The 23,891-nt window shown below is 39.4% G+C and overlaps 5 protein-coding genes across 8 annotated transcripts in view; 4 read left to right on the plus strand and 1 right to left on the minus strand.

The window, feature by feature from the left end:
- Positions 1 to 23,891, minus strand: part of LOC141760518 (prostaglandin D2 receptor 2-like) — a 117,680-nt gene that overhangs the window by 44,295 nt on the left and 49,494 nt on the right. The gene's annotated exons all lie outside the window — the stretch shown is intronic.
- LOC141760637 (uncharacterized) lies at positions 1,574 to 3,805 on the plus strand. The gene is made up of 5 exons (XM_074623642.1): positions 1,574 to 1,647; positions 1,803 to 2,507; positions 2,717 to 2,842; positions 2,929 to 2,972; positions 3,079 to 3,805. Exons 1-5 carry the CDS (start codon positions 1,593 to 1,595, stop codon positions 3,196 to 3,198), a joined length of 1,050 nt encoding a protein of 349 aa, XP_074479743.1. The 5' UTR covers positions 1,574 to 1,592; the 3' UTR covers positions 3,199 to 3,805.
- LOC141760641 (uncharacterized) lies at positions 4,693 to 6,754 on the plus strand. Its single transcript, XM_074623647.1, has 5 exons — positions 4,693 to 5,175; positions 5,331 to 6,035; positions 6,145 to 6,270; positions 6,353 to 6,396; positions 6,511 to 6,754. Exons 1-5 carry the CDS (start codon positions 5,121 to 5,123, stop codon positions 6,628 to 6,630), a joined length of 1,050 nt encoding a protein of 349 aa, XP_074479748.1. The 5' UTR covers positions 4,693 to 5,120; the 3' UTR covers positions 6,631 to 6,754.
- Positions 10,809 to 13,446, plus strand: LOC141760639 (uncharacterized). Its single transcript, XM_074623645.1, has 5 exons — positions 10,809 to 10,863; positions 11,018 to 11,719; positions 12,466 to 12,591; positions 12,678 to 12,721; positions 12,828 to 13,446. The coding sequence occupies exons 1-5, from the start codon at positions 10,809 to 10,811 to the stop codon at positions 12,945 to 12,947; spliced, it is 1,047 nt and encodes a 348-aa protein (XP_074479746.1). The 3' UTR covers positions 12,948 to 13,446.
- LOC141760635 (uncharacterized) lies at positions 14,745 to 22,333 on the plus strand. The gene is made up of 5 exons (XM_074623640.1): positions 14,745 to 14,806; positions 20,076 to 20,783; positions 21,453 to 21,554; positions 21,638 to 21,681; positions 21,809 to 22,333. Exons 1-5 carry the CDS (start codon positions 14,752 to 14,754, stop codon positions 21,926 to 21,928), a joined length of 1,029 nt encoding a protein of 342 aa, XP_074479741.1. The 5' UTR covers positions 14,745 to 14,751; the 3' UTR covers positions 21,929 to 22,333.

Raw genomic sequence — 23,891 nt, forward strand, 5'->3', positions numbered from 1 at the left:
TTTGTAGCATGCATTTTTGACTCAGCTCTGCCAGCGTCTTTAAGCATCTTCATAGTACACGACTGACCTCTAACACCTTCATATAAACCTTGACTAGGACTATGTAACTGGGAGAACCATTATTAAAGTTACTGTTTTAGAAAGTTTGAGCCTGAGTTCTGCCCAAATCCGCTGGTGCAGTGGTGTCTTGGTAGGTGGGTATACTGTGGCCCCAAGATGAAGTTAACATGCTTTGCTCTGTGTTGCTTTTAAGACAGAGTTTTGCATGGCAAAATGTTTTGGCACTGCCTCTCCTATGAATGCAGAAAAGAGACATTTTAACATTTACCCCGTGCTTTAGCTGTGTATCTCTGTCAGTGCAGCAGCTATTGTGGTTTTCAGCAGGATGTTGACGCGACTGCACTCCCACATAGATGTCCCTTAAGCCAGAGACCACTAAAATACCCCAGAGCAGTGGAGGGCTTAAAAATCTAATACTAACACTAATACCAGTAATACTAATACTAGTAATACCATTAATGGAAATTATTAGAACATTACTTGTTGAAATACTATTTAGAGTACTACTACATATAATGGATAGAATATACTAGTTGCATATGCATTTTGAAGCATCAGAACGTCAGAAACCGACATTTGAAATTGACCATTATCAATATTATTGTTATTAATGTTTAATGTGCTAAATTAAATATTCAGAGCATTAATATAGCAGCAAACAACTATGTGCTAAGTAAAGATATAGAGGAGTAATGTCTACCTGAGCAGAGAATGAAGTCGATCTCCCTCTGTGTGTGATGTAATCCGAGCTTGTTTACATAGCCGGTTCGGCCGCTAGGTCTGCACGATTGGTCGAATATTAATCGCGATTGTAAGTCTTGTAGTGTGAAATAGACACTAGTGCATGTGAGTCCCAGTGTGTGCCCTACGAGCTAGCTAATCGCCACCGCTCTGCACTGGGATCATATGGTTGGGCGCTACGCTTCCACGATAACCCACAGCGTCTTGGTGGAAGCATAGCGCCCAACCTCTGGTTCCCCCCCAGGTTAACACTGTCAGCACTGTTGTCGTTGTTTGCACTGTTAGTGCTGGCGGTGGGTCAGTCGTCGCCATCTGAAGAGCTGCGTGGAGGCAATCCCTCAATCATACTGTAGATATGCTGTGAATTTGGAATTCAGCACCTTTCGCACCATAAGAATAATAATAAAAATAAGATCTAAGCTCGTAGAAAGGTGATTTAAAGTATTTTAAACTTTCTCTAAAACCATATAGGGATAGATATTTAGATATTCAGAGTCAGCACTTCAGGACGATGCATCAACTCGGTCTATAGATATTTTTCATTTTTATAAAAACACATTACTATTACTGATGCTTTTTATTGGCAGGTAAATGATCAGACCTGCATTTGACTGTATATGTAGTGTATGTGAACCAAAACTTGGCTCTGTAAGTGACAGTAAAACTGTGATCAGGTTTCCTAAGTATGACATACAGTGTCACATCAGGTCGGCCAATCAAACGCAGTCTTGTCTCTTAAGAGTGGAGAAAGCATCTACGTTCTTTTCACTCAACACAGAAATTTGAACACGATGGCATCTCTAAAGTTTGTCTTCTATCTCACATGTTTGCTCTTGGGGAAAATGGGTGAGTTGTGTTTTTGTGACTGCAGTTTCTATCTTTTCTTTAGCAACTCTTCATAGAAATGCTTCTAATATATATTTATTATGTAATAATTATGCTGAATTCCATCAGATTTAATAATTAACTGTGAATTTATTTTGTCTCTCATTTCACTTCAGCTCATGTGACCGGTCTGATTTCTTCCTCGTCTGTTCGTCAACAGAGAGGTTTTGTATCAGCTAATGTTGGAAACGGTGTGACTTTGCAATGTTTCTATGAAGGTAGTGAGCCAGCATCGCTTTACTGGTACAAGCAAACACTGGGACAGAAACCACGACTGATCTCTTCCTCATATGTGTATGATACAACAGAAACTTTTTATCATGAATTCAACAATCCACGCTTCACACTGGATAGGGAAAACAGTAACAATCATTTGACAATTTTTGATTTGCGCATTTCAGACTCAGCTATTTACTACTGCGCAGCTGGTGCGTCAGCTCTCTTGTATTTTGCGGAGGGCACTCTAGTCAGTGTGCAGGGTTCAGGTCTGAACGTCCCAGCTTTGGTCCAGCAGTCAGCATCTGAGAACGTACAGACAGGAGGCTCTGTGACTCTGAACTGTACAGTACACACTGGGACCTGTGATGGACAACACAGTGTTTACTGGTACAGAAACTCTGAAGAATCTCATCCAGGACTCATCTACACTCATGGAGGCAGGAATGATCAGTGTGAGAAGAAACCCAACACACAAACACACACCTGCATCTACAACCTGCCAATAAAGAGCCTGTATCCGTCTCATGCTGGGACCTACTACTGTGCTGTTGCCTCATGTGGACACATACTGTTTGGAGACGGGACCAAACTTGACTTTAAAGGTGAGTAACATTCTAGCTCTAGTATACTTATTTATGGTTACTTTCCAATCAAACTGAACATGAACACCAGGGGTGGGGAAAAGATTAATTCACTTATGTATCGCAATTTCTTTTTTTACGATTTTGAACTAGATTTTTTTAGGTGTATCGTCTCAGCACTAATGAACACAGTGATAAAAGCTCTGTTTCTGGTGTCTGACTCTCTATAGATGAGGAAGACGCTCTTGTCTTGGTGTATTTCTTGAGTGGAGCTTTGGCATTCACCACCATCCTGGTTGTTATACTGGCTCTCTCAGTGTACAAGGTGAACAAGAGAAACAGCTGTCAATGTGCAGGTAAGTGTTACTGTTTGTATCTGATAGCTTGTACTCACTAAATATAACTTTTGAATAAAGAAGCATTTTCTGTGTTTCACATCCAGAGTCTCGCGGAAGATTATCAGCTCCCTCCACAGAAAATGCAGAGGTGACATCTATCTTAATAATCCACCTTTTTATTTCTCAACAACCAATTGTTTTGTGAATATTTCAATTTTGATATCATAATCCACTTCTATATATTGTGTTACCAGGGTTACAGAGACGCAGACAGCCTCCATTATGCTGCTTTACGTGTCAACCTGCCCAACAGATCACGGAGACCGAGGAACAACACCAATGATGAGTGCGTGTACTCCAGTGTAAAGCAATAGATCTGGACAGGTTTCATTTATACTTTTACAATAAAACCAGATTTAGTCGTATTTCAAGTGTTGTGTAGATTTAGAGGTAGATTATGAGATGTATGTGTATATCTTCCCTGTGGTCTGCAGTCAAAAGTTGCAGCTCAGTGTGCCTAGGAATTATGTTCATATTTACATCTCACGGTTTACGCTCGATGCCAACATTCAGTGCCAATGCAGGAAGAAGTGTGCACTTTACGTAGTGAGGCGGAGAGTACGGTGTGCGTCTAGGCTACAGTAGTGCATCAGACGTTAGTGCACAACACCGGAATTCACATCTATCCACAGACTAAATCTTATTAAGATCCGTACTGAACTGGGAAAAAGAGCATTTAAGTATGCGCTGCTTCCTCTTCTTCGAATCAGTTACAAATTGACCTGAATCTTTGAGAGCTGGTCTCACTGAATGTCTTTAAAGTGCTTCTAAAAGACTTGGAAGCGAGCACATCTGGCTGTAGAAATTTTGACTGCTGATGAATGTGTTTTCGATACCTTGTGATTCTGTAATTTGCTCTTTGTCTTTGTTTTGAATTGTTATGTGTGTTTTATGTCTGCAACCTTGTAACTGTGCTGCTGCCTATCGGCACTCTTGAAAAAGAGATGTTTAATCTCAAGGGCACTTTACTTCTGGTTGAATAAAGGTTAAATAAAATAAAATAATATAAAGACTTGTTGGTAATATTGTCCTTTTTTATTCAATCCACAAGCTTTCCTTAACCTCTTTTTATGTTTTGCATAACCAGGATCTTTCCTTAATATGAATTACACCATAGTTTCCATGCACACATACAGTATTGTAGAAAGCGAGTGCAGAGCTTTGATGTCCCTCCTACTCTTCATGGAAATCGAATAGATACAGTATAGCATTATAAGTACGGTAACACTTCATTTTACAGGTCCGCAAATTTCAAGGAAATTAGGTGATAATTAGCAAGTAACCTATTTGAAATTTGAAATTACTGCCAAATTACCCCAATATTATATAACACGAATAACAGTAATACAAATACTAATACTGGTAATACTATTAATGGAAATTCTCGGAACATTACTTAGTTGAAATACTATCTAGAGTACTGCTGCATATAATGGATAGAATATACTAGTTGCATATGCATTTTGAAACATCAGAACATTAGAAACCGATGGAAAGTCTTGTAGTGTGAAACAGGCACTAGTGCATGTGAGTCCCAGTGTGTGTGCCCTATGAGCTAGCTAATCTCCACGGCTCCGCACTGGGCTCATATGGTTGGGCGCTTCCACGATAACCCACAGTGTCTTGGTGGAAGCACAGCACCCAACCTCTGGTTCCCCCCCCCAGTTTAACGCTGTCAGCACTGTTGCCGTTGTTTGCACTGTTAATGCTGTTAGCATCGTTAGCTGCTAGCCGGTGAATCAGTTGTTGCCATTGGAAGAGCCGCGTGGAGGCAATCCCTCAATCATAGCTATGCTGTGAATTTGGAATTCAGCACCTATCATAATAATAATAATAAAAATAAGATCTAAGCTTATAGGCAGGTGATTTAAAGTCTTTTAAACTTCAGTTCAGAAAAATTCTCTAAAACCATATAGGGATAGATATTTAGATATTCAGAGACAGCACTTCAGGATGATGCATCAACTCGGTCTTTAGATATTCTTCACTTTTATAAATACACATTACTATTACTCATGCTTTTTATTGGCAGGTAAATGATCAGACCTGCATGTGACTGTATATGTACTGCATGTGAACCACAACTTGGCTCTATAAGTGACACTAAACATGTGATCAGGTTTCCTGAATAGGACATACAGTGTCACATCAGGTCGGCCAATCAAACGCAGTCTTGTCTCTGAAGAGTGGAGAAAGCATCTACGTTCTTTTCACTCAACACAGAAATCTGAACACGATGGCATCTCCAAAGTTTGTCTTCTATCTCACATGTTTGCTCTTGGGGAAAATGGGTGAGTTGTGTTTTTGTGAATGCAGTTTCTATCTTTTCTTTAGCAACTCTTCATGGAAATGCTTCTGATATATATTTATTATGTAATAATTATGCTGAATTCCATCAGATTAAATTATTAACTGTGTATTTGTTTCGTCTCTCATTTCAATTCAGCTCATGTGACCGGTCTGATTTCTTCCTCATCTGTTCGTCAACAGAGAGGTATTGTATCAGCTAATGTTGGAAACAGTGTGACTTTGCAATGTTTCTATGAAGATAGTGAGCCAGCATGGCTTTACTGGTACAAACAAACACTGGGACAGGAACCACGGCTGATCTCTTCCACATATATGCATACAACAGTCACTTTTCATCATGAATTCAAGAACAATTCCCGCTTCACAGTGGATAAGGAAAACAGTAACAATCACTTGACAATTTTTGTTTTGCGCATTTCAGACTCAGCTATTTACTACTGCGCAGCTAGTGAGTCAGTTACCTTCTATTTTGCGGAGGGCACTCTAGTCAGTGTACAGGGTTCAGGTCTGAACATCCCAGCTTTGGTCCAGCAGTCAGCATCTGAGACCGTCCAGCCAGGAGGCTCTGTGACTCTGAACTGTACAGTACACACTGGGACTTGTGATGGACAACACAGTGTTTACTGGTTCAGAAACTCTGAAAAATCTCATCCAGGACTCATCTACACCCATGGAGGTAGGGATGATCAGTGTGAGAAGAAACCCAACACACAAACACACACCTGTGTCTACAACCTGCCAATGAACAGCCTGAACCGGTCTCATGCTGGGACCTACTACTGTGCTGTTGCCTCATGTGGACACATACTGTTTGGAGACGGGACCAAGCTGGACATTGACGGTGAGTTTTTTTTCTAGCCAAGTTGTTGCATCTGATAAGTACTTCCTAAACAAACTTAGGATAAAAACCTGCTGAAAGCTACATGTTTCTGAAGTCCGTCTCTCTGCAGATGGGGTGGACTCTACTGTCTTGGTGTATTTCTTGAGTGGAACTTCGACATTCGCCTCCATCCTGAGTGTTTTACTGGCTTTCTCCGTGTGCATGATGAGCAAGAGAAGCAGCTGCCAATCTACAGGTAACTATTGTTTGTATTTGACAGCTCGTCTTCACTGAATTTGGCTTTTGAATAAAAGAGCTTTTTCCTGTTTCCCAACCAGAGTCTCAATCAAGACTTTCAGCTTCCGCCACAACAAATGCAAAGGTGAATAAAAACTGTTAAATTACCATTTTATGCACAATGCATTGTTTCCTGGATATTGTTTTCATTTCTGTCAAGCACTAAATAACGATCAACTGGTATATATTTTGTTACCAGGGTTACCAACACGCAGAAACACTCTACAACGCTGCTTTAAGTGTCAACCTGCACAACAGATCAAGAAGACAGAGGGATCCGACCTGGAGTGAATGTGTGTACTACAGCGTCAAGCAGTAGAACCGGGCATATTGTATTTGTACTTTTGAGTAAGACAGGGTTTTCTTCATGCCTCTTTTAAAGTGTAATATAGATGCATATCTAAGTTTGAAATAAATATGCTTTTAAAGCTTCTTTGTGGTCCTCAAGCAAAAAATAAATCACTCTTCTTTGCTAATGTGCTTATTTAGGATACAGAATTTTCTTTGTCTCCACAACGTTCTTGCAAATACACCATGAATCTAAAATGATCCTTTAATTATTAATTAATTTCATTAAGATTATTTTTAGTAAATATGAATACATGTTTTTTATGACTTACCCAGTGTATTAAGAAGCTCAGATTCATCGATGCTGTAAAAGTCACTCACATGCTTTTTGGATAGAGATTATTCTATACTTTTTCCTTATCCTCATTGTTTTTTTAACCAAATCATATGTGTGTTTTTGTATGTGAAATTTATATTTTTTGTGATCAAATAAACAATCAAAATTTGGAGCACTCTTGAGTTTGAAACAATATGCGTGTGCATGTTCATTCCAGCGGCTTCAACACACACAAGTGGCACATCGATCCTCAAACAACAGCTTGTATGATGTCTTACAAAAAGTTATTCCTCATTTTTCGTGCATTCTCCTACTAATGTCAAGCGTCAATTTCCGCACGTTACATGCATACAGTCTTTTCAAAATAAATTTCCGTCTTCACAGGAAACAACTTAGGTTTAGGCACAGGGTCTGAAATTCTCAGAAATTATATCTGCCACTTTTGAAATCTTTGCGCTAAATGAAGGAATAACATTTTAGATCTGATTTCATTCAATGTTCTATATATTTAACATAAAAAACATATGCATGGCAAATTGCAGTATTTGAATTACACTGCAGCTTTTACGGGGAGCCTTATTTTAGGGGGAGGGAGGGTGCTGTACACTGTACTGTACTGTACTTTGCTATTGTCATCTATAGTGGTTATTTACATTAAAACACACAGTTCAAATGATTATGATTATTTAAATATTTGCTTTGATTAAAAAAATCTTGGCAAGCTGTTAAGAAGTTAAACAGGTCATAAAGCTTTCACTAATATCTATTTTATATTATGATTACATTGATTAAATATGCAATCACAGTGCATTACTTTTCGTAGGTATAGCTCCGATTGGTGAATGAGAAAAGCCTGGGTTGCACCATGTTTATCAGAGAATGTGGCTGGCCTCACCCACCCCAATAAATGGCGAAACTCAATTGTTCTGGTGCTTAAAAGGGACTGTTTGTAACTTTTTAAGCGTATAAATGTACCAGGTTGGAACGCATGCGCACTCGCGTGTGGCTGAAGTCTCTGCTCCTCTGCCTGCTTGCCTTCACTCACAACGCGCGCGTTATCGCTCCACCTCTAGATGTGCATGCACGCTCACTCCACCCTGCAGAAGAGTTAGTTTCACTCTGAGAATATCTAGTGAATGTACAGTGGACATTTGTGCAGAAATAAATGCTGCAGCTCCTCCAGACCAACAGAGGTCTCCCGTGTCTTGTGAAGTGACGGGGCTCCGCAGAGAGAAACGTTATCACCGGCACCCGGTTGGAGGCGATAACGTTTCTCTTCCTGCTTCAGCCTCAAAGCCAACACTAGTATCAGCTTGGATTCATGGAGAGACCTTCGTCTGGTCAGCTAACATTACTGCCAAGCAGCTGAAATATAGTGATATTGTGGTTTTAGCTGACGTCTGTCGCCTCACTGTTTTGAGCGATGCTCGTTCAGGTATATTTAGAGCGAGCAAGCACGAGCCCGGTGCTGACTTTCGTTGACTTAACGGCTACAGGTGTCGCTGTTAACAAGTATTTCTGAAAGTTACAAATAGTCCCTTTAAGTAAGGTTTTTTTTATTGACCTAAAAGCATGATGCTCTACTAGTTTGCAATGTTAAGTTAAAAATTGTTAGTAATACACAGCTTACCTGTAGCCTCAGCCCCAAAACATTCAGGCCCAGTCAAGTTATCTTTATTGTCCCACAAGAGGAAATTATTTTCGCAGCAAGTCAGCATAAAACATAATTATGTAAACTAGGAATGGGTCATGATTTTTCGAATAGTTGTTAGATTATAAAAAATCAAATAGTTTATGCGACTACTCGTCCATTCTTCCACGATAACCGAAAGTGCATCGTGGAAGCCCAACCTCTGGTTCCCCCCCAGGTTAACACTGTCAGCACTGTTGCCGTTGTTTGCACTGTTAGTGCTGGCGGCGGCTCAGTCATCGCCATCTGAAGAGCCGTGTAGGGACCCACCATTACTGGTGGCAAAGACAATGAACTACGCTTCTCAGGATCCTTGAGTCATGCAGCCATTGGCTGTGGACCCAGCTCAGTAGCCATTGGCTACTGTAGAATTCACACATAGGTGTGAAATTCAACCAGGACAAAACCAGAGGAATCTCTTTGTTCCTCCTCTTTCTGTTCTTCATCTCCCTTCTCACCTCTCCTGACCTGTGGAGGTGAGCTGCTGCTCTCCAGACCGGAAGCAGCTCTGCTCTCTGATCTATGGCCTGTTAGGAAACAGACATAGGAACACAAGGAACCTCTAAGCAGAGGACGCGAGAGCCTGCCTTTTGACCAACTAACTTCAAGCAACAGCCGCAAGGAAGTTAGCACCAAGCTATCAAGCTGCTGGGAAGAAGTATTGGAGCGATCAGCTTCCTCCAATCTGCACATCTGGATTTGAGCACAGCAAAGACAACATCTTTGACTTGGAACCACAACTTAAACACATGGAATTACAAACCCCTTTTCTTCCATGGATTGGAAACGTACTGGGCTTACCTTAGCAGTAGCAATTGCACATGGCTGAGCAAGACTGTTCAACTTTGATTTCTAGAATGTACTTGTATTGATTTGGTTTAATGTTATTCATTGAGTTTGACGGTTGTGATATTATTTGCAGTTATGATATTCGGGTAGGTGGCTTCGCCACATCTGATGTGTTTAGTTTATGCTTCACATAGACAAGGTCTTGCATGCAAACTAACCATCTTTTCTAACCCATTGCATATCTGACACACATAAAGATCACATACAGAAACTGTGAATTAGTTAAACATAAACATACAGCTTCAGATAATTTTAACCCCACATCACCCCCCTCTCTGTCCTTCCTGAGCACACGTGCTCTGAAGAACAAAGAGGCCGTGCGGTGACATGTTGGCGGCCATCTTTGATCCCGCCATCTTTGTAGTTTTACAGTGCTCGCCCCTTTTTGTCTGTAGGCAGACATCTTGAGACAAGAAGCCATCTTGTCTCTCTCTCTCTCTCTCTCTCTCTCACACACACACACACACATGCATGCTTACACACTTGGTGTGGTTTGTTTGGTTTAGTTATTTAGTTAGATTAATATTGTGTTTTAAACCTTTATTATCTTGTAAATAAATGTTTGTGGAATATACATGCTGGTCTCTTTAATGTTGTACAAGAGTGAATAATGCCAACCTCTGCTATGTCAAGAACTCCGATATCCTTCAACCTTTACTATCTATTTTGGTTATAGTTATTAATTTAATTATTAATCAACGTTCCAAATTGACAGTTTAGTATATTTAATTAGACTATGTTAACGTTTTGGTTATTGGTCCCTGATTCCAGGGTGGTGCCCCGTTTATTATTAATGTGTATTGATAATTTTTATTATTATTAATAATTCTATTATTATTTATTAATAATTTGTTAATAACCAAACCTGTTACTGCCAAATCCCTAAAGCCGCGTGGAGGCAATCCCTCAATCATAGATATGCTCTGAATTTGGAATTCAGCACCTTTCATAATGATAACAATAAAAATAAAAATAAGAACTAAGGTTGTAGGCAGGTGATTTAAAGTATTTTAAACTTCAGTTCAGAAAAATTCTCTAAAACCATATAGGGATGGTGCATCAACCCGGTCTATAGATATTCTTAATTTTTATAAATACACATTACTATTAGTGATGATTTTTATTGGCAGGTAAATTATCAGACCTGCATGTGACTGTATGTGTACTGTATGTGAACCAAACTTGGCTCTACAAATGGCAGTAAACATGTGATCAGGTTTCCTGAATAGGACATACAGTGTCACATCAGGTCGGCCAATCAAACGCAGTCTTGTCTCTGAAGAGTGGAAAAAGCATCTACGTTCTTTTCACTCAACACAGAAATTTGAACACGATGGCATCTCCAAAGTTTGTCTTCTATCTGTCATGTTTTCTCTTGGGGGAAATGGGTGAGTTGTGTTTTTGTGACTGCAGTTTCTGTCTTTTCTTTAGCAACTCTTCATGGAAATGCTTCTAATATATATTTTTATGTAATAATTATGCTGAATTCCATCAGATTTAATAATTAACTGTGTATTTCTTTTGTGTCTCATTTCACTTCAGCTCATGTGATCGGTCTGAATATTTCTGTTCGTCAACAGAGAGATTTCGTATCAGCTAATGTTGGAGAAAGTGTGACTTTGCAATGTTTCTATGAAGGTAGTGAAATAGCATGGCTTTACTGGTACAAGCAAACACTGGGACAGGAACTACGGCTGATCTCTTCCTCATATAGTTATGATGCAGGAGTCACTTTTTATCATGAATTCAAGAACAATCCACGCTTCACAGTGGATAAGGAAAACAGTAACCATCACTTGAAAATTTGTGATTTGCACATTTCAGAATCAGCTATTTACTACTGCGCAGCTGGTGCGTCAGCTCTCTTGTATTTTGAGCAGGGCACTTCAGTCAGTGTACAGGGTTCAGGTCTGAACGTCCCGGCTTCGGTCCAGCAGTCAGCATCTGAGACCGTCCAGAGAGGAGGCTCTGTGACTCTGAACTGTACAGTACACACTGGGACCTGTGATGGAGAACACAGTGTTTACTGGTACAGAAACTCTGAAGAATCTCATCCAGGACTCATCTACACCCATGGAGGCAGGAAAGATCAGTGTGAGAAGAAACACAACAACAAAACACACACCTGTGTCTACAACCTGCCAATAAACAGCCTGAACCGGTCTCATGCTGGGACCTACTACTGTGCTGTTGCCTCATGTGGACACATACTGTTTGGAGACGGGACCATGCTGGACTTTAAAGGTGAGTAACATTCGAGCTCTAATATAGTTATTTATGGTTATTTTCCAATCAAACTGAACATGAACACCAGGGGTGGGGAAAAAGATCATTCACTTATGTATCGCGATTTCTTTTGTTACGATTTTGAAATAGATTTTTTTAATGCCAGAACTGGCGGAGGGTCCGCATGGATACGACCTGCACCCTCACATTTTATATCCAACGTGGTAAACTCCACTTTGGGTTTCAAACATTGCAGAAAAAGCAGAGCTAGACATCATCGTTAAAGCTGCATGCTAACTCTGTCATGGACAGGAAATGTTATTGTATTACGGTAATGTGCGGTCAAGCCAGCCGTCACTTCATGTTCAAATTAGCCAACGCTACAACTGTAGAGCACCCATATACTAACATTTATGTTAAATGCATTCAAACGGCCCCGATGAAAACATTTTTTTTTAAATAATGACAATGACTGATATATCTGACTTCAGGACATTTTTCACTACATACACGCTGAAAATAAAACATTTTTACAGTATCAATTTAGAGATTTTCCAAAGTAAAAGTCCTTAGAAGTGTCTGATTCATCCGTTTGTCATGGTCTAGTGTTAAAAAAGTTAACAAAAATCACTTGAAGAATCACAATACTTATCGAATCAGCACCCAAGTATCATGATAGTATGGAATCGGTAGATAGGTGTACCGTCCCAGCTCTAATGAACACAGCGATAAAAGCTCTGTTTCTGGTGTCTGACTCTCTATAGATGAGGGAGCCTCTCTTGTCTTGGTGTATTTCTTGAGTGGAGCTTTGGCATTCACCACCATCCTGGTTGTTATACTGGCTCTCTCAGTGTACAAGGTGAACAAGAGAAACAGCTGCCAATGTGCAGGTAAGTGGTACCGTTTGTATCTGATAGCTTGTACTCACTAAATATAACTTTTGAATAAAGAAGCATTTTCTGTGTTTCACATCCAGAGTCTCAAGCAAGATTATCAGCTCCCTCCACAGCAAATGCAGAGGTGACATTTATCTTAATAATCCACCTTTTTATTTCACAACAACCAATTGTTTTGAGAATATTTCAATTTTGATATCCTAATCCACTTCTACATATTGTGTTACCAGGGTTACAGAGACGCAGACAGCCTCCATTATGCTGCTTTAAGTGTCAACCTGCCCAACAGATCACGGAGACCGAGGAACAACACCAATGATGAATGCGTGTACTCCAGTGTAAAGCAATAGATCTGGACAGGTTTCATTTATACTTTTACAATAAAACCAGATTTAGTCGTATTTCAAGTGTTGTGTAGATTTAGAGGTAGATTTTGAGATGTATGTGTATATCTTCCCTGTGGTCTGCAGTCAAAAGTTGCAGCTCAGTGTGCCTAGGAATTCTGTTCATATTTACATCTCACGGATTACGCCCGATGCCAACATTCAGTGCCAATGCAGGAAGAAGTGTGCACTTTACGTAGTGAGGCAGAGAGTACGGTGTGCGTCTAGGCTACAGTAGTGCATCGGACTTTTGTGCACAACACCGGAGTTCACATCTATTCACAGACTAAATCCTATTAAAAGTCTGCACTGAACTGGGAAAAAGGGCATTTAAGTATACGCTGCTTCCTGTTTTTGGAATCAGTTACAAAATGACCTGAATCTTTGAGAGCTGGTCTCACTGAATGTCTTTAAAGTGCTTCTAAAAGACTTGGAAGCGAGCACATCTGGCTGTAGATGTTTTGAATGCTGATGAATGTTTTTCGATACCTTATGATTCTGTAATTTGCTCTTTGTCTTCGTTTTAAATTGTTATGTTTGTTTTATGTCTGCAACCTTGTAACTGTGCTGCTGCCTATCGACACTCGTGAAAAAGAGATTTTTAATCTCAATGAGTCTTTACTTCTGGTTGAATAAAGGTTAAATAAAATAAAATAATATAAAGACATGTTGGTAATATTGTCCATTTTTAATCAATCCACAAGCTTTCCTTAACCTCTTTTTATGTTTTGCATAACCAAGATCTTTCCTTAATATTAATCACACCATAGTTTCCATGCACACATACAGTATTGTAGAAAGCAAGGGCAGAGCTTTGATGTCCCTCCTACTCTTCATGGAAATCGAATAGATACAGTATAGCATTATAAGTACGGTAACACTTCATTTAACAGGTCCGCAAATTTCAAGGAAATTAGGTGATAATTAGCAAGTAACCTATTTGAAATTTGAAATTTCTGCCATATTACCCCAATATTATATAACACGAATACCAGTAATACAAATACTAATACTGGTAATACTATTAACGTAAATTCTCGGAACATTGTAGTGTGAAATAGGCACTAGTGCATGTGAGTCCCAGTGTGTGCCCTACGAGCTAGCTAATCGCCACCGCTCTGCACTGGGCTCATATGGTTGGGCGCTACGCTTCCATGATAACCCACAGCGTCTTGGTGGAAGCATAGCGCCCAACCTCTGGTTCCCCCCCAGGTTAACACTGTCAGCACTGTTGCCGTTGTTTGCACTGTTAGTGCTGGCGGTGGCTCAGTCGTCGCCATCTGAAGAGCCACGTGGAGGCAATCCCTCAATCATACTGTAGATATGCTCTGAATTTGGAATTCAGTACCTTTCATAATAATAATAATAATACAAATAAGATCTAAGCTCATAGGCAGGTGATTTAAAGTCTTTTAAACTTTAGTTCAGAAAGATTATCTAAAATCACATAGGGATAGATATTTAGATATTCAGAGTCAGCACTTCAGGACGATGCACCAACTCGGTCTTTAGATATTCTTCATTTTTATAAATACACATTACTATTACTGATGCTTTTTATTGGCAGGTAAATTATCAGACCTGCATGTGACTGTATATGTACTGTATGTGAAACAAAACTTGGCTCTATAAATGGCAGTAAACATGTGATCAGGTTTCCTGAATAGGACATACAGTGTCACATCAGGTCGGCCAATCAAAAGCAGTCTTGTCTCTGAAGAGTGGAAAAAGCATCTAGGTTTGTTTCACTCAACACAGAAATTTGAACACGATGGCATCTCCAAAGTTTGTCTTCTATCTCACATGTTTGCTCTTGGGGAAAATGGGTGAGTTGTGCTTTTGTGACTGCAGTTTCTATCTTTTCTTTAGCAACTTTTCATGGAAATGCTTCTAATATATATATTTTTATGTAATAATTATGCTGAATTCCGTCAGATTAAATTAATAACTGTGTATTTGTTTTGTCTCTCATTTCACTTCAGCTCATGTGACTGGTCTGAATATTTCTGTTCGTCAACAGAGAGGTTTTGTATCAGCTAATGTTAGAAACATTGTGACTTTGCAATGTTTCTATGAAGGTAGTGAGCCAGCAGCATGGCTTTACTGGTACAAACAAACACCAGGACAGAAACCACGGCTGATCTCTTCCTCACATGTGTATAATACAAGAGTCACTTTTGATCATGACTTCAACAATCCACGTTTCACACTGGATAGGGAAAACAATAACAATCATTTGACAATTTTTGATTTGTGCATTTCAGACTCAGCTATTTACTACTGCGCAGCTAGTGCGTCAGGTCTCTTGTATTTTGCGGAGGGCACTTTAGTCAGTGTACAGGGTTCAGGTCTGAACATCACAGCTTTGGTCCAGCAGTCAGCATCTGAGACCGTCCAGACAGGAGGCTCTGTGACTCTGAACTGTACAGTACACACTGGGACCTGTGATGGACAACACAGTGTTTACTGGTACAGAAACTCTGAAGAATCTCATCCAGGACTCATCTACACTCATGGAGGCAGGAATGATCAGTGTGACAAGAAACTCAACAACAAAACACACACCTGTGTCTACAACCTGCCAATAAAGAGCCTGAACCGGTCTCATGCTGGGACCTACTACTGTGCTGTTGCCTCATGTGGACACATACTGTTTGGAGACGGGACCAGGCTGGACTTTAAAGGTGAGTAACATTCTAGCTCTAGTATAGTTATTTATGGTTACTTTCCAATCAAACTGAACATGAACACCAGGGGTGGGGGAAAAGATCATTCACTTATGTATCGCAATTTCTTTTTTTACGATTTTGAACTAGATTTTTTTAATGCCAGAACCGGCAGAGGGTCCGCATGGATACGACCTGCACCCTCACATTTTAAATCCAACATGGTAAACTCCACTTTGGGTTTCAAACATTGCAGGAAAAGCAGAGCTAGACATCACGGCTAAAGCTGCATGCTAACTCTGTCATGGACAGGAAACGTTATCGTATTGCGGTAACGTGCGGTCAAGCCAGCCGTCACTCTCATGGCCAAATTAGTCAACGATATAACTGTAGAGCACACATATAATGTAGGGGTGTAACGATTCATCTACTATATCGATGTATCGATTTATATTCCTACGATACAACTACATCGATATGTACTCGGCAAGTTGTCCTTAACAGGAGACGTATATCGGTATAAAATCGATTTGAAACGCAAAAATCGATTGTATTGATATTAAGGATGTGCACCTTGTATTTAAGGGCGACAAACATAATATGAAAGTGTTTTTAGTACTTGTATTAGAAAAGAAATACGAACATTAGAAACATAACTCCGGTTCTCCAGACCTGCGCCAGCTCTGCTCTCTGCAGCGCGAGCGTGCATCCACAGCGTGTATTCAGACAAACAGAGGTAGCGGCTGGAGGGAGATGAGCAGCGGTCTGCATGAGACGAGGGCGGCTTCACCTACAGGAGCTTTCCCCGTGCACTGTCGGTTTTTCATTCAGAGAAAATGACTTTCCTTTCCCCCGTCATGATATCTACTGTATGTAAACGCAGCATCATCAGCCTCACGTATCCAGCCGGAGAGAAGACGGTCCGCGAGGTGAATTATCACGACGGGAGTAAAGTAGAAAACAAAACAGATATTCAACTAACATTAGTCTGACGTAGTTTTAAAATGTTTTTCCAGATGTTTTCATGTATGAAAAGACCCCAAATGAACACTGTAGGTGGAATATTTGATTACTATAAGCAAATTATTTGAACAGTGTTAGTATAGGAATGATTAGTGTCCCAAGCTGTTTGATCACTATCAGCAGTTGATCTCTGTATTATTGATCTACTGTTTATACTGAAAATGAGGACAGAAGCAGCAGGTTAAATTACTGTTCATTTAACTTGAATAGAAGTTGGTTTATTATATTTTTTGTTAAATATTACACTGCCTTGTATCTTGACAACTGAATCAGCAGGTGTATGTATTTGCCATTTATCGTTGTTTACTTGTTTATATCCATAATTAATTTATCCCTGATTCCCTTACTAGAAAAACTTTGAGGAATCTTGACCTGCTCTGTACAGTATCAGCTATTTATTTCACAGTCACAATGATTGAATTTTGGGCAAAAAAAGTTACTATATCGATTTCAAATCATTGAATCATAATCGTATCGCTCTAGATGAGCCAAATATCGTCCTGAATCGTATCGGAACCATGGAAATCGTATCGTATCGTAGTAAAAACGTATCGTTACACCCCTAATATACTGACATTTATGTTAAATGCATTCAACAGGCCCCGATGGAAAAATACATTAATAAACAATGACAATGACTGATATATCTGACAACATACATGCTGAAAATCAAACATTTCTACAGAATCAATTTAGAGATTTTCCGAAGTAAAAGTCCCTAGACGTGTATGATTCAACCTTTTGTCATAGTCTAGTGTTAAAAAAGTTAACAAAAATCACAATAAATCATAATATGGAATCGCAATACATATCGAATCAGCACCCAAGTATCATGATAGTATGGAATCGGGAGATAGGTGCATCGTCCCAGCCCTAATGCACACAGCGATAAAAGCTCTGTTTCTGGTGTCTGACTCTCTATAGATGAGGAAGCCTCTCTTGTCTTGGTGTATTTCTTGAGTGGAGCTTTGGCATTCACCACCATCCTGGTTGTTATACTGGCTCTCTCAGTGTACAAGGTGAACAAGAGAAACAGCTGCCAATGTGCAGGTAAGTTGTACCGTTTGTATCTGATGGCTTGTACTCACTAAATATAACTTTTGAATAAAGAAGCATTTTCTGTGTTTCACATCCAGAGTCTCGCGGAAGATTATCAGCTCCCTCCACAGAAAATGCAGAGGTGACATTTATCTTAATAACCCACCTTTTTATTGCTCAACAACCAATTGTTTTGTGAATATTTCCATTTTGATATCCTAATCCAATTCTACATATTGTGTTACCAGGGTTACAGAGACGCAGACAGCCTCCATTATGCTGCTTTAAGTGTCAACCTGCCCAACAGATCACGGAGACCGAGGAACAACACCAATGATGAATGCGTGTACTCCAGTGTAAAGCAATAGATCTGGACAGGTTTCATTTATACTTTTACAATAAAAAACGGATTTAGTCGTATTTCAAGTGTTGTGTAGATTTAGAGGTAGATTTTGAGATGTATGTGTATATCTTCCTGGTGGTCTGCAGTCAAAAGTTGAAGCTCAGTGTACCTTGGAATTCTGTTCATATTTACATCTCACGGTTTACGCCCGATGCCAACATGCAGTGCCAATGCAGGAAGAAGTGTGCACTTTACGTAGTGAGGTGGAGAGTATGGTGTGCGTCTAGGCTACAGTAGTGCATCAGACTTTTGTGCAAAATACCGGAGTTCACATCTATTCACAGACTAAATCCTATTAAAAGTCTGCACTGAACTGGGAAAAAGGGCATTTAAGTATACGCTGCTTCCTGTTTTTGGAATCAGTTACAAAATGACCTGAATCTCTGAGAGCTGGTCTCACTGAATGTCTTTAAATTGCTTCTAAAAGACTTGGAAGCGAGCACATCTGGCTGTAGATGTTTTGAATGCTGATGAATGTTTTTCGATACCTTGTGATTCTGTAATTTGCTCTTTGTCTTCGTTTTAAATTGTTATGTTTGTTTTATGTCTGCAACCTTGTAACTGTGCTGCTGCCTATCGACACTCGTGAAAAGGAGATTTTTAATCTCAATGAGTCTTTACTTCTGGTTGAATAAAGGTTAAATAAAATAAAATAATATAAAGACTTGTTGGTAATATTGTCCTTTTTTAATCAATCCACAAGCTTTCCTTAACCTCTTTTTATGTTTTGCATAACCAGGATCTTTCCTTAATATGAATTACACCATAGTTTCCATGCACACATACAGTATTGTAGAAAGCTAGTGCAGAGCTTTGATGTCCCTCCTACTCTTCATGGAAATCTAATAGATACAGTATAGCATTATAAGTACGGTAACACTTCATTTTACAGGTCCGCAAATTTCAAGGAAATCAGGTGATAATTAGCAAGTAACCTATTTGAAATTTGAAATTACTGCCAAATTACCCCAATATTATATAACACAAATACCAGTAATACAAATACTAATACTGGTAATACTATTAATGGAAATTCTCGGAACATTACTCAGTTGTTATACTATTTAGAGTACTACTGCATATAATGGATAGAATATACTAGTTGCATACATTTTGAAAGATCAGAACATCAGAAACCGATTGAAAATCTTGTAGTGTGAAATAGGCACTAGTGCATGTGAGTCCCAGCGTGTGTGCCCCACGAGCTAGCTAATCGCCACGGCTCTGCACTGGGCTCATATGGTTGGGCACTACAGCGGCTCAGTGGTTGCCATGTGGAGAGCCCTGTGGAGGCAATCCCTCAATCATAGATATGCTCTGAATTTGGAATTCAGCACCTTTCATAATAATAATAATAAAAATAAGATCTAAGCTCGTAGAAAGGTGATTTAAAGTCTTTTAAACTTCAGTTCACAAAAATTCTTTAAAACCACATAGAGATAGATATTTAGATATTCAGAGTCAGCACTTCAGGATGATGCATCAACTCGGTCTATAGATATTCTTCATTTTTATAAATACACATTACTATTAATGATGCTTTTTATTGGCAGGTGAATTATCAGACCTCCATGTGACTGTATATGTAGTGTATGTGAACCAAAACTTGGCTCCATAAATGGCAGTAAACATGTGATCGGGTTTCCTGAATAGGACATACAGTGTCACATCAGATCGGCCAATCAAACGCAGTCTTGTCTCTGAAGAGTGGAGAAAGCATCTACGTTCATTTCACTCAACACAGAAATTTGAACACGATGGCAGCTCTAAAGTTTGTCTTTTATCTCACATGTTTGCTCTTGGGGGAAATGGGTGAGTTGTGCTTTGTGACTGCAGTTTCTATCTTTTCTTTAGCAACTCTTCATGGAAATGCTTCTAATATATATTTTTATGTAATAATTATGCTGAATTCCATCAGATTTAATTATTAACTGTATATTTGTTTTGTCTCTCATTTAACTTCAGCTCATGTGACCGGTCTGATTTCGTCCTCATCTGTTCGTCAACAGAGAGGTTTTGTATCAGCTAATGTTGGAAACAATGTGACTTTGCAATGTTTCTATGAAGATAGTGAGCCAGTATCGCTTTACTGGTACAAACAAACACTGGGACAGGAACCACGGCTGATCTCTTCCTCTTATATGCGTGATACAAGAGTCACTTTTTATCATGAATTCAAGAACAATCCACGCTTCACAGTGGATAAGGAAAACAGTAACCATCACTTGAAAATTTGTGATTTGCGCATTTCAGACTCAGCTATTTACTACTGCGCAGCTGGAATGTCAGCTCTCTTGTCTTTTGCGGAGGGCACTCTAGTCAGTGTGCAGGGTTCAGGTCTGAACGTCCCGGCTTTGGTCCAGCAGTCAGCATCTGAGACCGTCCAGCCAGGAGACTCTGTGACTCTGAACTGTACAGTACACACTGGGACTTGTGATGGAGAACACAGAGTTTACTGGTTCAGAAACTCTGAAGAATCTCATCCAGGACTCATCTACACTCATGGACGCAGGAATGATCAGTGTGAGAAGAAACACAACAACAAAACACACACCTGTGTCTACAACCTGCCAATAAAGAGCCTGGATCCGTCTCATGCTGGGACCTACTACTGTGCTGTTGCCTCATGTGGACACATACTGTTTGGAAACGGGACCAAGCTGGACTTTAAAGGTGAGTAACATTCTAGCTCTAGTATAGTTATTTAGGGTTACTCTCCAATCAAACTGAACATGAACACCAGGATTGGGGGAAAAGATTAATTCACTTATGTATCGCGATTTCTTTTTTTACGATTTTGAAATAGATTTTTTATTAACGGCAGAACCGGCGGAGGGTCCGCATGGATACGACCTGCACCCTCACATTTTAATTCCAACGTGGTAAAGAATACACATCCAGTAAAGTATGGAAACACTCTGGGTTTCAAACATTGCAGCAAAAGCAGAGCTAGACATCACAGCTAAAGCTGCATGCTAAACGTTATCGTATTGAAGTAACGTGCGGTCAAGCCAGTCGTCACTCTCATAGCCAAATTAGCCAACGCTACAACTGTAGAGCACCCATATACTGAAATTTATGTTAAATGCATTCAAACAGTCCCAATGTAACATTTTTACAGTACCAATTTACAGATTTTCCGAAGTAAAAGTCCCTAGAAATTCATCCTTTTGTCGTGATCTAGTGTTAAAAAAGTTAACAAAAATCACTTGTAAAATCACAATACATATCAAATCGGCACCAAAGTATCATGATAGTATTGAATCGGGAGATAGGTGCATCGTCCCAGCTCTAATGAACACAGCGATAAAAGCTCTGTTTCTGGTGTCTGACTCTCTATAGATGAGGAAGCCTCTCTTGTCTTGGTGTATTTCTTGAGTGGAGCTTTGGCATTCACCACCATCCTGGTTGTTATACTGGCTCTAAACAGCTGCCAATGTGCAGGTAAGTGGTACCATTTGTATCTGATAGGCTGTAGTCACTAAATATAACTTTTGAATAAAAGAGTTTTTTTATTTCACAATCAGAGTCTCAAGCAAGACTTTCAGCTTCCTCCACAGCAAATGCAAAGGTGAATAAAAACTGTTAATTTAACTCCTAAATTACCATTTTATTGCACAAAGCTTTGTTACCTGGATATTGTTTTAATTTCTGTCAAGAACTAAATAACGATCAACTGGTATGTATTTTGTTACCAGGGTTACCAACACGGAGAAACATTCTACAACGCTGCTTTAAGTGTCAACCTGCACAACAGATCACGAAGACAGAGGGATCCGACCTGGAGTGAATGTGTGTACTACAGCGTCAAGCAGTAGAACCGGACATATTGCATTTGTACTTTTGCGTAAGACAGGGTTTTCTTCGTGCCTCTTTTAAAGTGTAATATAAATGTATATCTAAGTGTGAAATAAATATACTTTTATAGCTTCTTTGTTGTCCTGCAGCAAAAAATAAATCACTCGTCTTTGCTAATGTGCTTATTTAGGATACAATGTTCTTGCAAATACACCATGTATCTAAAATGATTCTTTAATTATTAATTAATTTCTTTCAGATTATTTTAGTACATATGCATAAATGTCTTTTTATGACTTATCCAGTGTATTAAGAAGCTCACATTCATCGATGCTGTAAAAGTCACTCGCATGCTTTTAGGATCAAGATCATCCTATACTTTTTATCTATCCTCATTTTTTTTTTTGACCAAATCATATGTGTGTTTTTGTATGTGAAATTCATATTGTTTGTGATCAAATAAAAAATAAAAATTTGGAGCACTCTTGAGTTTGTAACAATATGCGTGTGCATGTTCATTCCAGCGGCTTCAACACACACAAGTGGCACATTGATCCTCAAACAACAGCTTGTATGATATCTTACAAAAAGTTATTCCTCATTTTTTTCGTGCATTCTCCTACGAATGTCAAGCCTCAATTTCCGCACGTTACATGCATACAGCCTTTTCAAAATAAACTTCCATCTTCACAGGAAACAACTTAGGTTTAGGCACAGGGTCTGAAGAGAGTTGGGGGTTATGCAGCGATTTTTGAATAATAATCAGCTAATTCCCAGTGACTTTCCAATAGTATTTTTGCTTGGAATGCACATCCCTAATGCAAACCATTTTCCACCTCAAAGAGCCTGCTGTGATTGCTATGTGGACAACACAGTCCGTAGGGTCAGACTGTTCATGTATGTATGAGGCTTATGTTTGATCCCTTATCTCACCTTGACCATAAATCTGCCTCAAAACAGCCATGTTTCCATTTTCAATTGTCAAACAAATTTTAGTCGAAATTTTAAAATGTTGCAAAAAAGAAATGCGAAATAGAGGAGTGTTTCCACCAACTGGTTTGGAGCGAATAAACTAGGCTGCATAGTATTGTCAGACGTTGGCGCTATAGGCTATGCATGGCCGTAATCTGCCAGTAAACAGAGTAGAAGAAGTAAAAAAACAACACCTGTGCGAATTAATATAATTCAGTAAAATAGCTCTGAAATACTGCATACAGTAGCTGTTTGGTCTTTTCCACTATGGGAACTTACCGACCCATAACCTGGACCTGGTTCTAGGTTCTGCCTTGAATTTCCACTGTGTGTACAAACCAGAACGTTTTGGATATATGTCATTGTAAAAGCAGTATGCCAAATGAGCTACATGTGTAGTTATGGGTCGTCTTGTTCCCGTAGTGGGAATGGCCTATTTGTAAAGCGCAAAGGTACCATTTCTTCAAGCACTGTTATATCATTGTGGATTATAGAGGTGTTGCTATGTATCAGACAGGTGATGTGTATTAATATGATGATTAAATATTAAAAATAATATTTAACAAGGATTACCAAGATTCAGTCGACCTCCATTACGCTGCTTTGAGGGGACACAAGGTCAACAGATCAACATGACAGGGGGACAACACACAAAGTGAATGTGTGTACTCCAGTGTAAGGCAGTAGAGCTGGGAACTTTTCATTTCTACTTTGTTTCTGTGTAAGAAAAGATTATACATTCATGCCTCTATCAAGCTGTATAATGTATTCTTTTTCTCAAATAGGAGCATTGCAGCTAGATTTCACCTCAATATACCGAATGTAAAGTCTTGCCTTGCAATAAACTAATAAAACAAGTGCTTTCCACAGCCGGGCTCTTATTGAGAGTGTGTGCATGATCACAGGAACTGACCACATCCGTCTGTTTACTACCACCTACTGACTAGGGGACGCTTTGTCATAGTTATATCTCATTTCCTGGGCATCATTTAGACCCTGACACTAATACAG

The sequence above is a fragment of the Sebastes fasciatus genome, chromosome 22 (assembly GCF_043250625.1).
Source record: "Sebastes fasciatus isolate fSebFas1 chromosome 22, fSebFas1.pri, whole genome shotgun sequence".
NCBI lineage: Eukaryota > Metazoa > Chordata > Actinopteri > Perciformes > Sebastidae > Sebastes > Sebastes fasciatus.

Coding starts and splice junctions, on each gene's coding strand:
- LOC141760637 (XM_074623642.1), top strand. CDS start 1,593: ATGGCATCTCTAAAGTTTGTCTTCTATCTCACATGTTTGCTCTTGGGG. Junction 1,648..1,802: donor TTTGCTCTTGGGGAAAATGG/GTGAGTTGTGTT, acceptor ATTTCACTTCAG/CTCATGTGACCGGTCTGATT. Junction 2,843..2,928: donor AAACAGCTGTCAATGTGCAG/GTAAGTGTTACT, acceptor TTTCACATCCAG/AGTCTCGCGGAAGATTATCA.
- LOC141760635 (XM_074623640.1), top strand. CDS start 14,752: ATGGCATCTCCAAAGTTTGTCTTCTATCTCACATGTTTGCTCTTGGGG. Junction 14,807..20,075: donor TTTGCTCTTGGGGAAAATGG/GTGAGTTGTGCT, acceptor ATTTAACTTCAG/CTCATGTGACCGGTCTGATT. Junction 20,784..21,452: donor GACCAAGCTGGACTTTAAAG/GTGAGTAACATT, acceptor GACTCTCTATAG/ATGAGGAAGCCTCTCTTGTC.
- LOC141760639 (XM_074623645.1), top strand. CDS start 10,809: ATGGCATCTCCAAAGTTTGTCTTCTATCTGTCATGTTTTCTCTTGGGG. Junction 10,864..11,017: donor TTTTCTCTTGGGGGAAATGG/GTGAGTTGTGTT, acceptor ATTTCACTTCAG/CTCATGTGATCGGTCTGAAT. Junction 11,720..12,465: donor GACCATGCTGGACTTTAAAG/GTGAGTAACATT, acceptor GACTCTCTATAG/ATGAGGGAGCCTCTCTTGTC.
- LOC141760641 (XM_074623647.1), top strand. CDS start 5,121: ATGGCATCTCCAAAGTTTGTCTTCTATCTCACATGTTTGCTCTTGGGG. Junction 6,036..6,144: donor GACCAAGCTGGACATTGACG/GTGAGTTTTTTT, acceptor GTCTCTCTGCAG/ATGGGGTGGACTCTACTGTC. Junction 6,271..6,352: donor AAGCAGCTGCCAATCTACAG/GTAACTATTGTT, acceptor TTTCCCAACCAG/AGTCTCAATCAAGACTTTCA.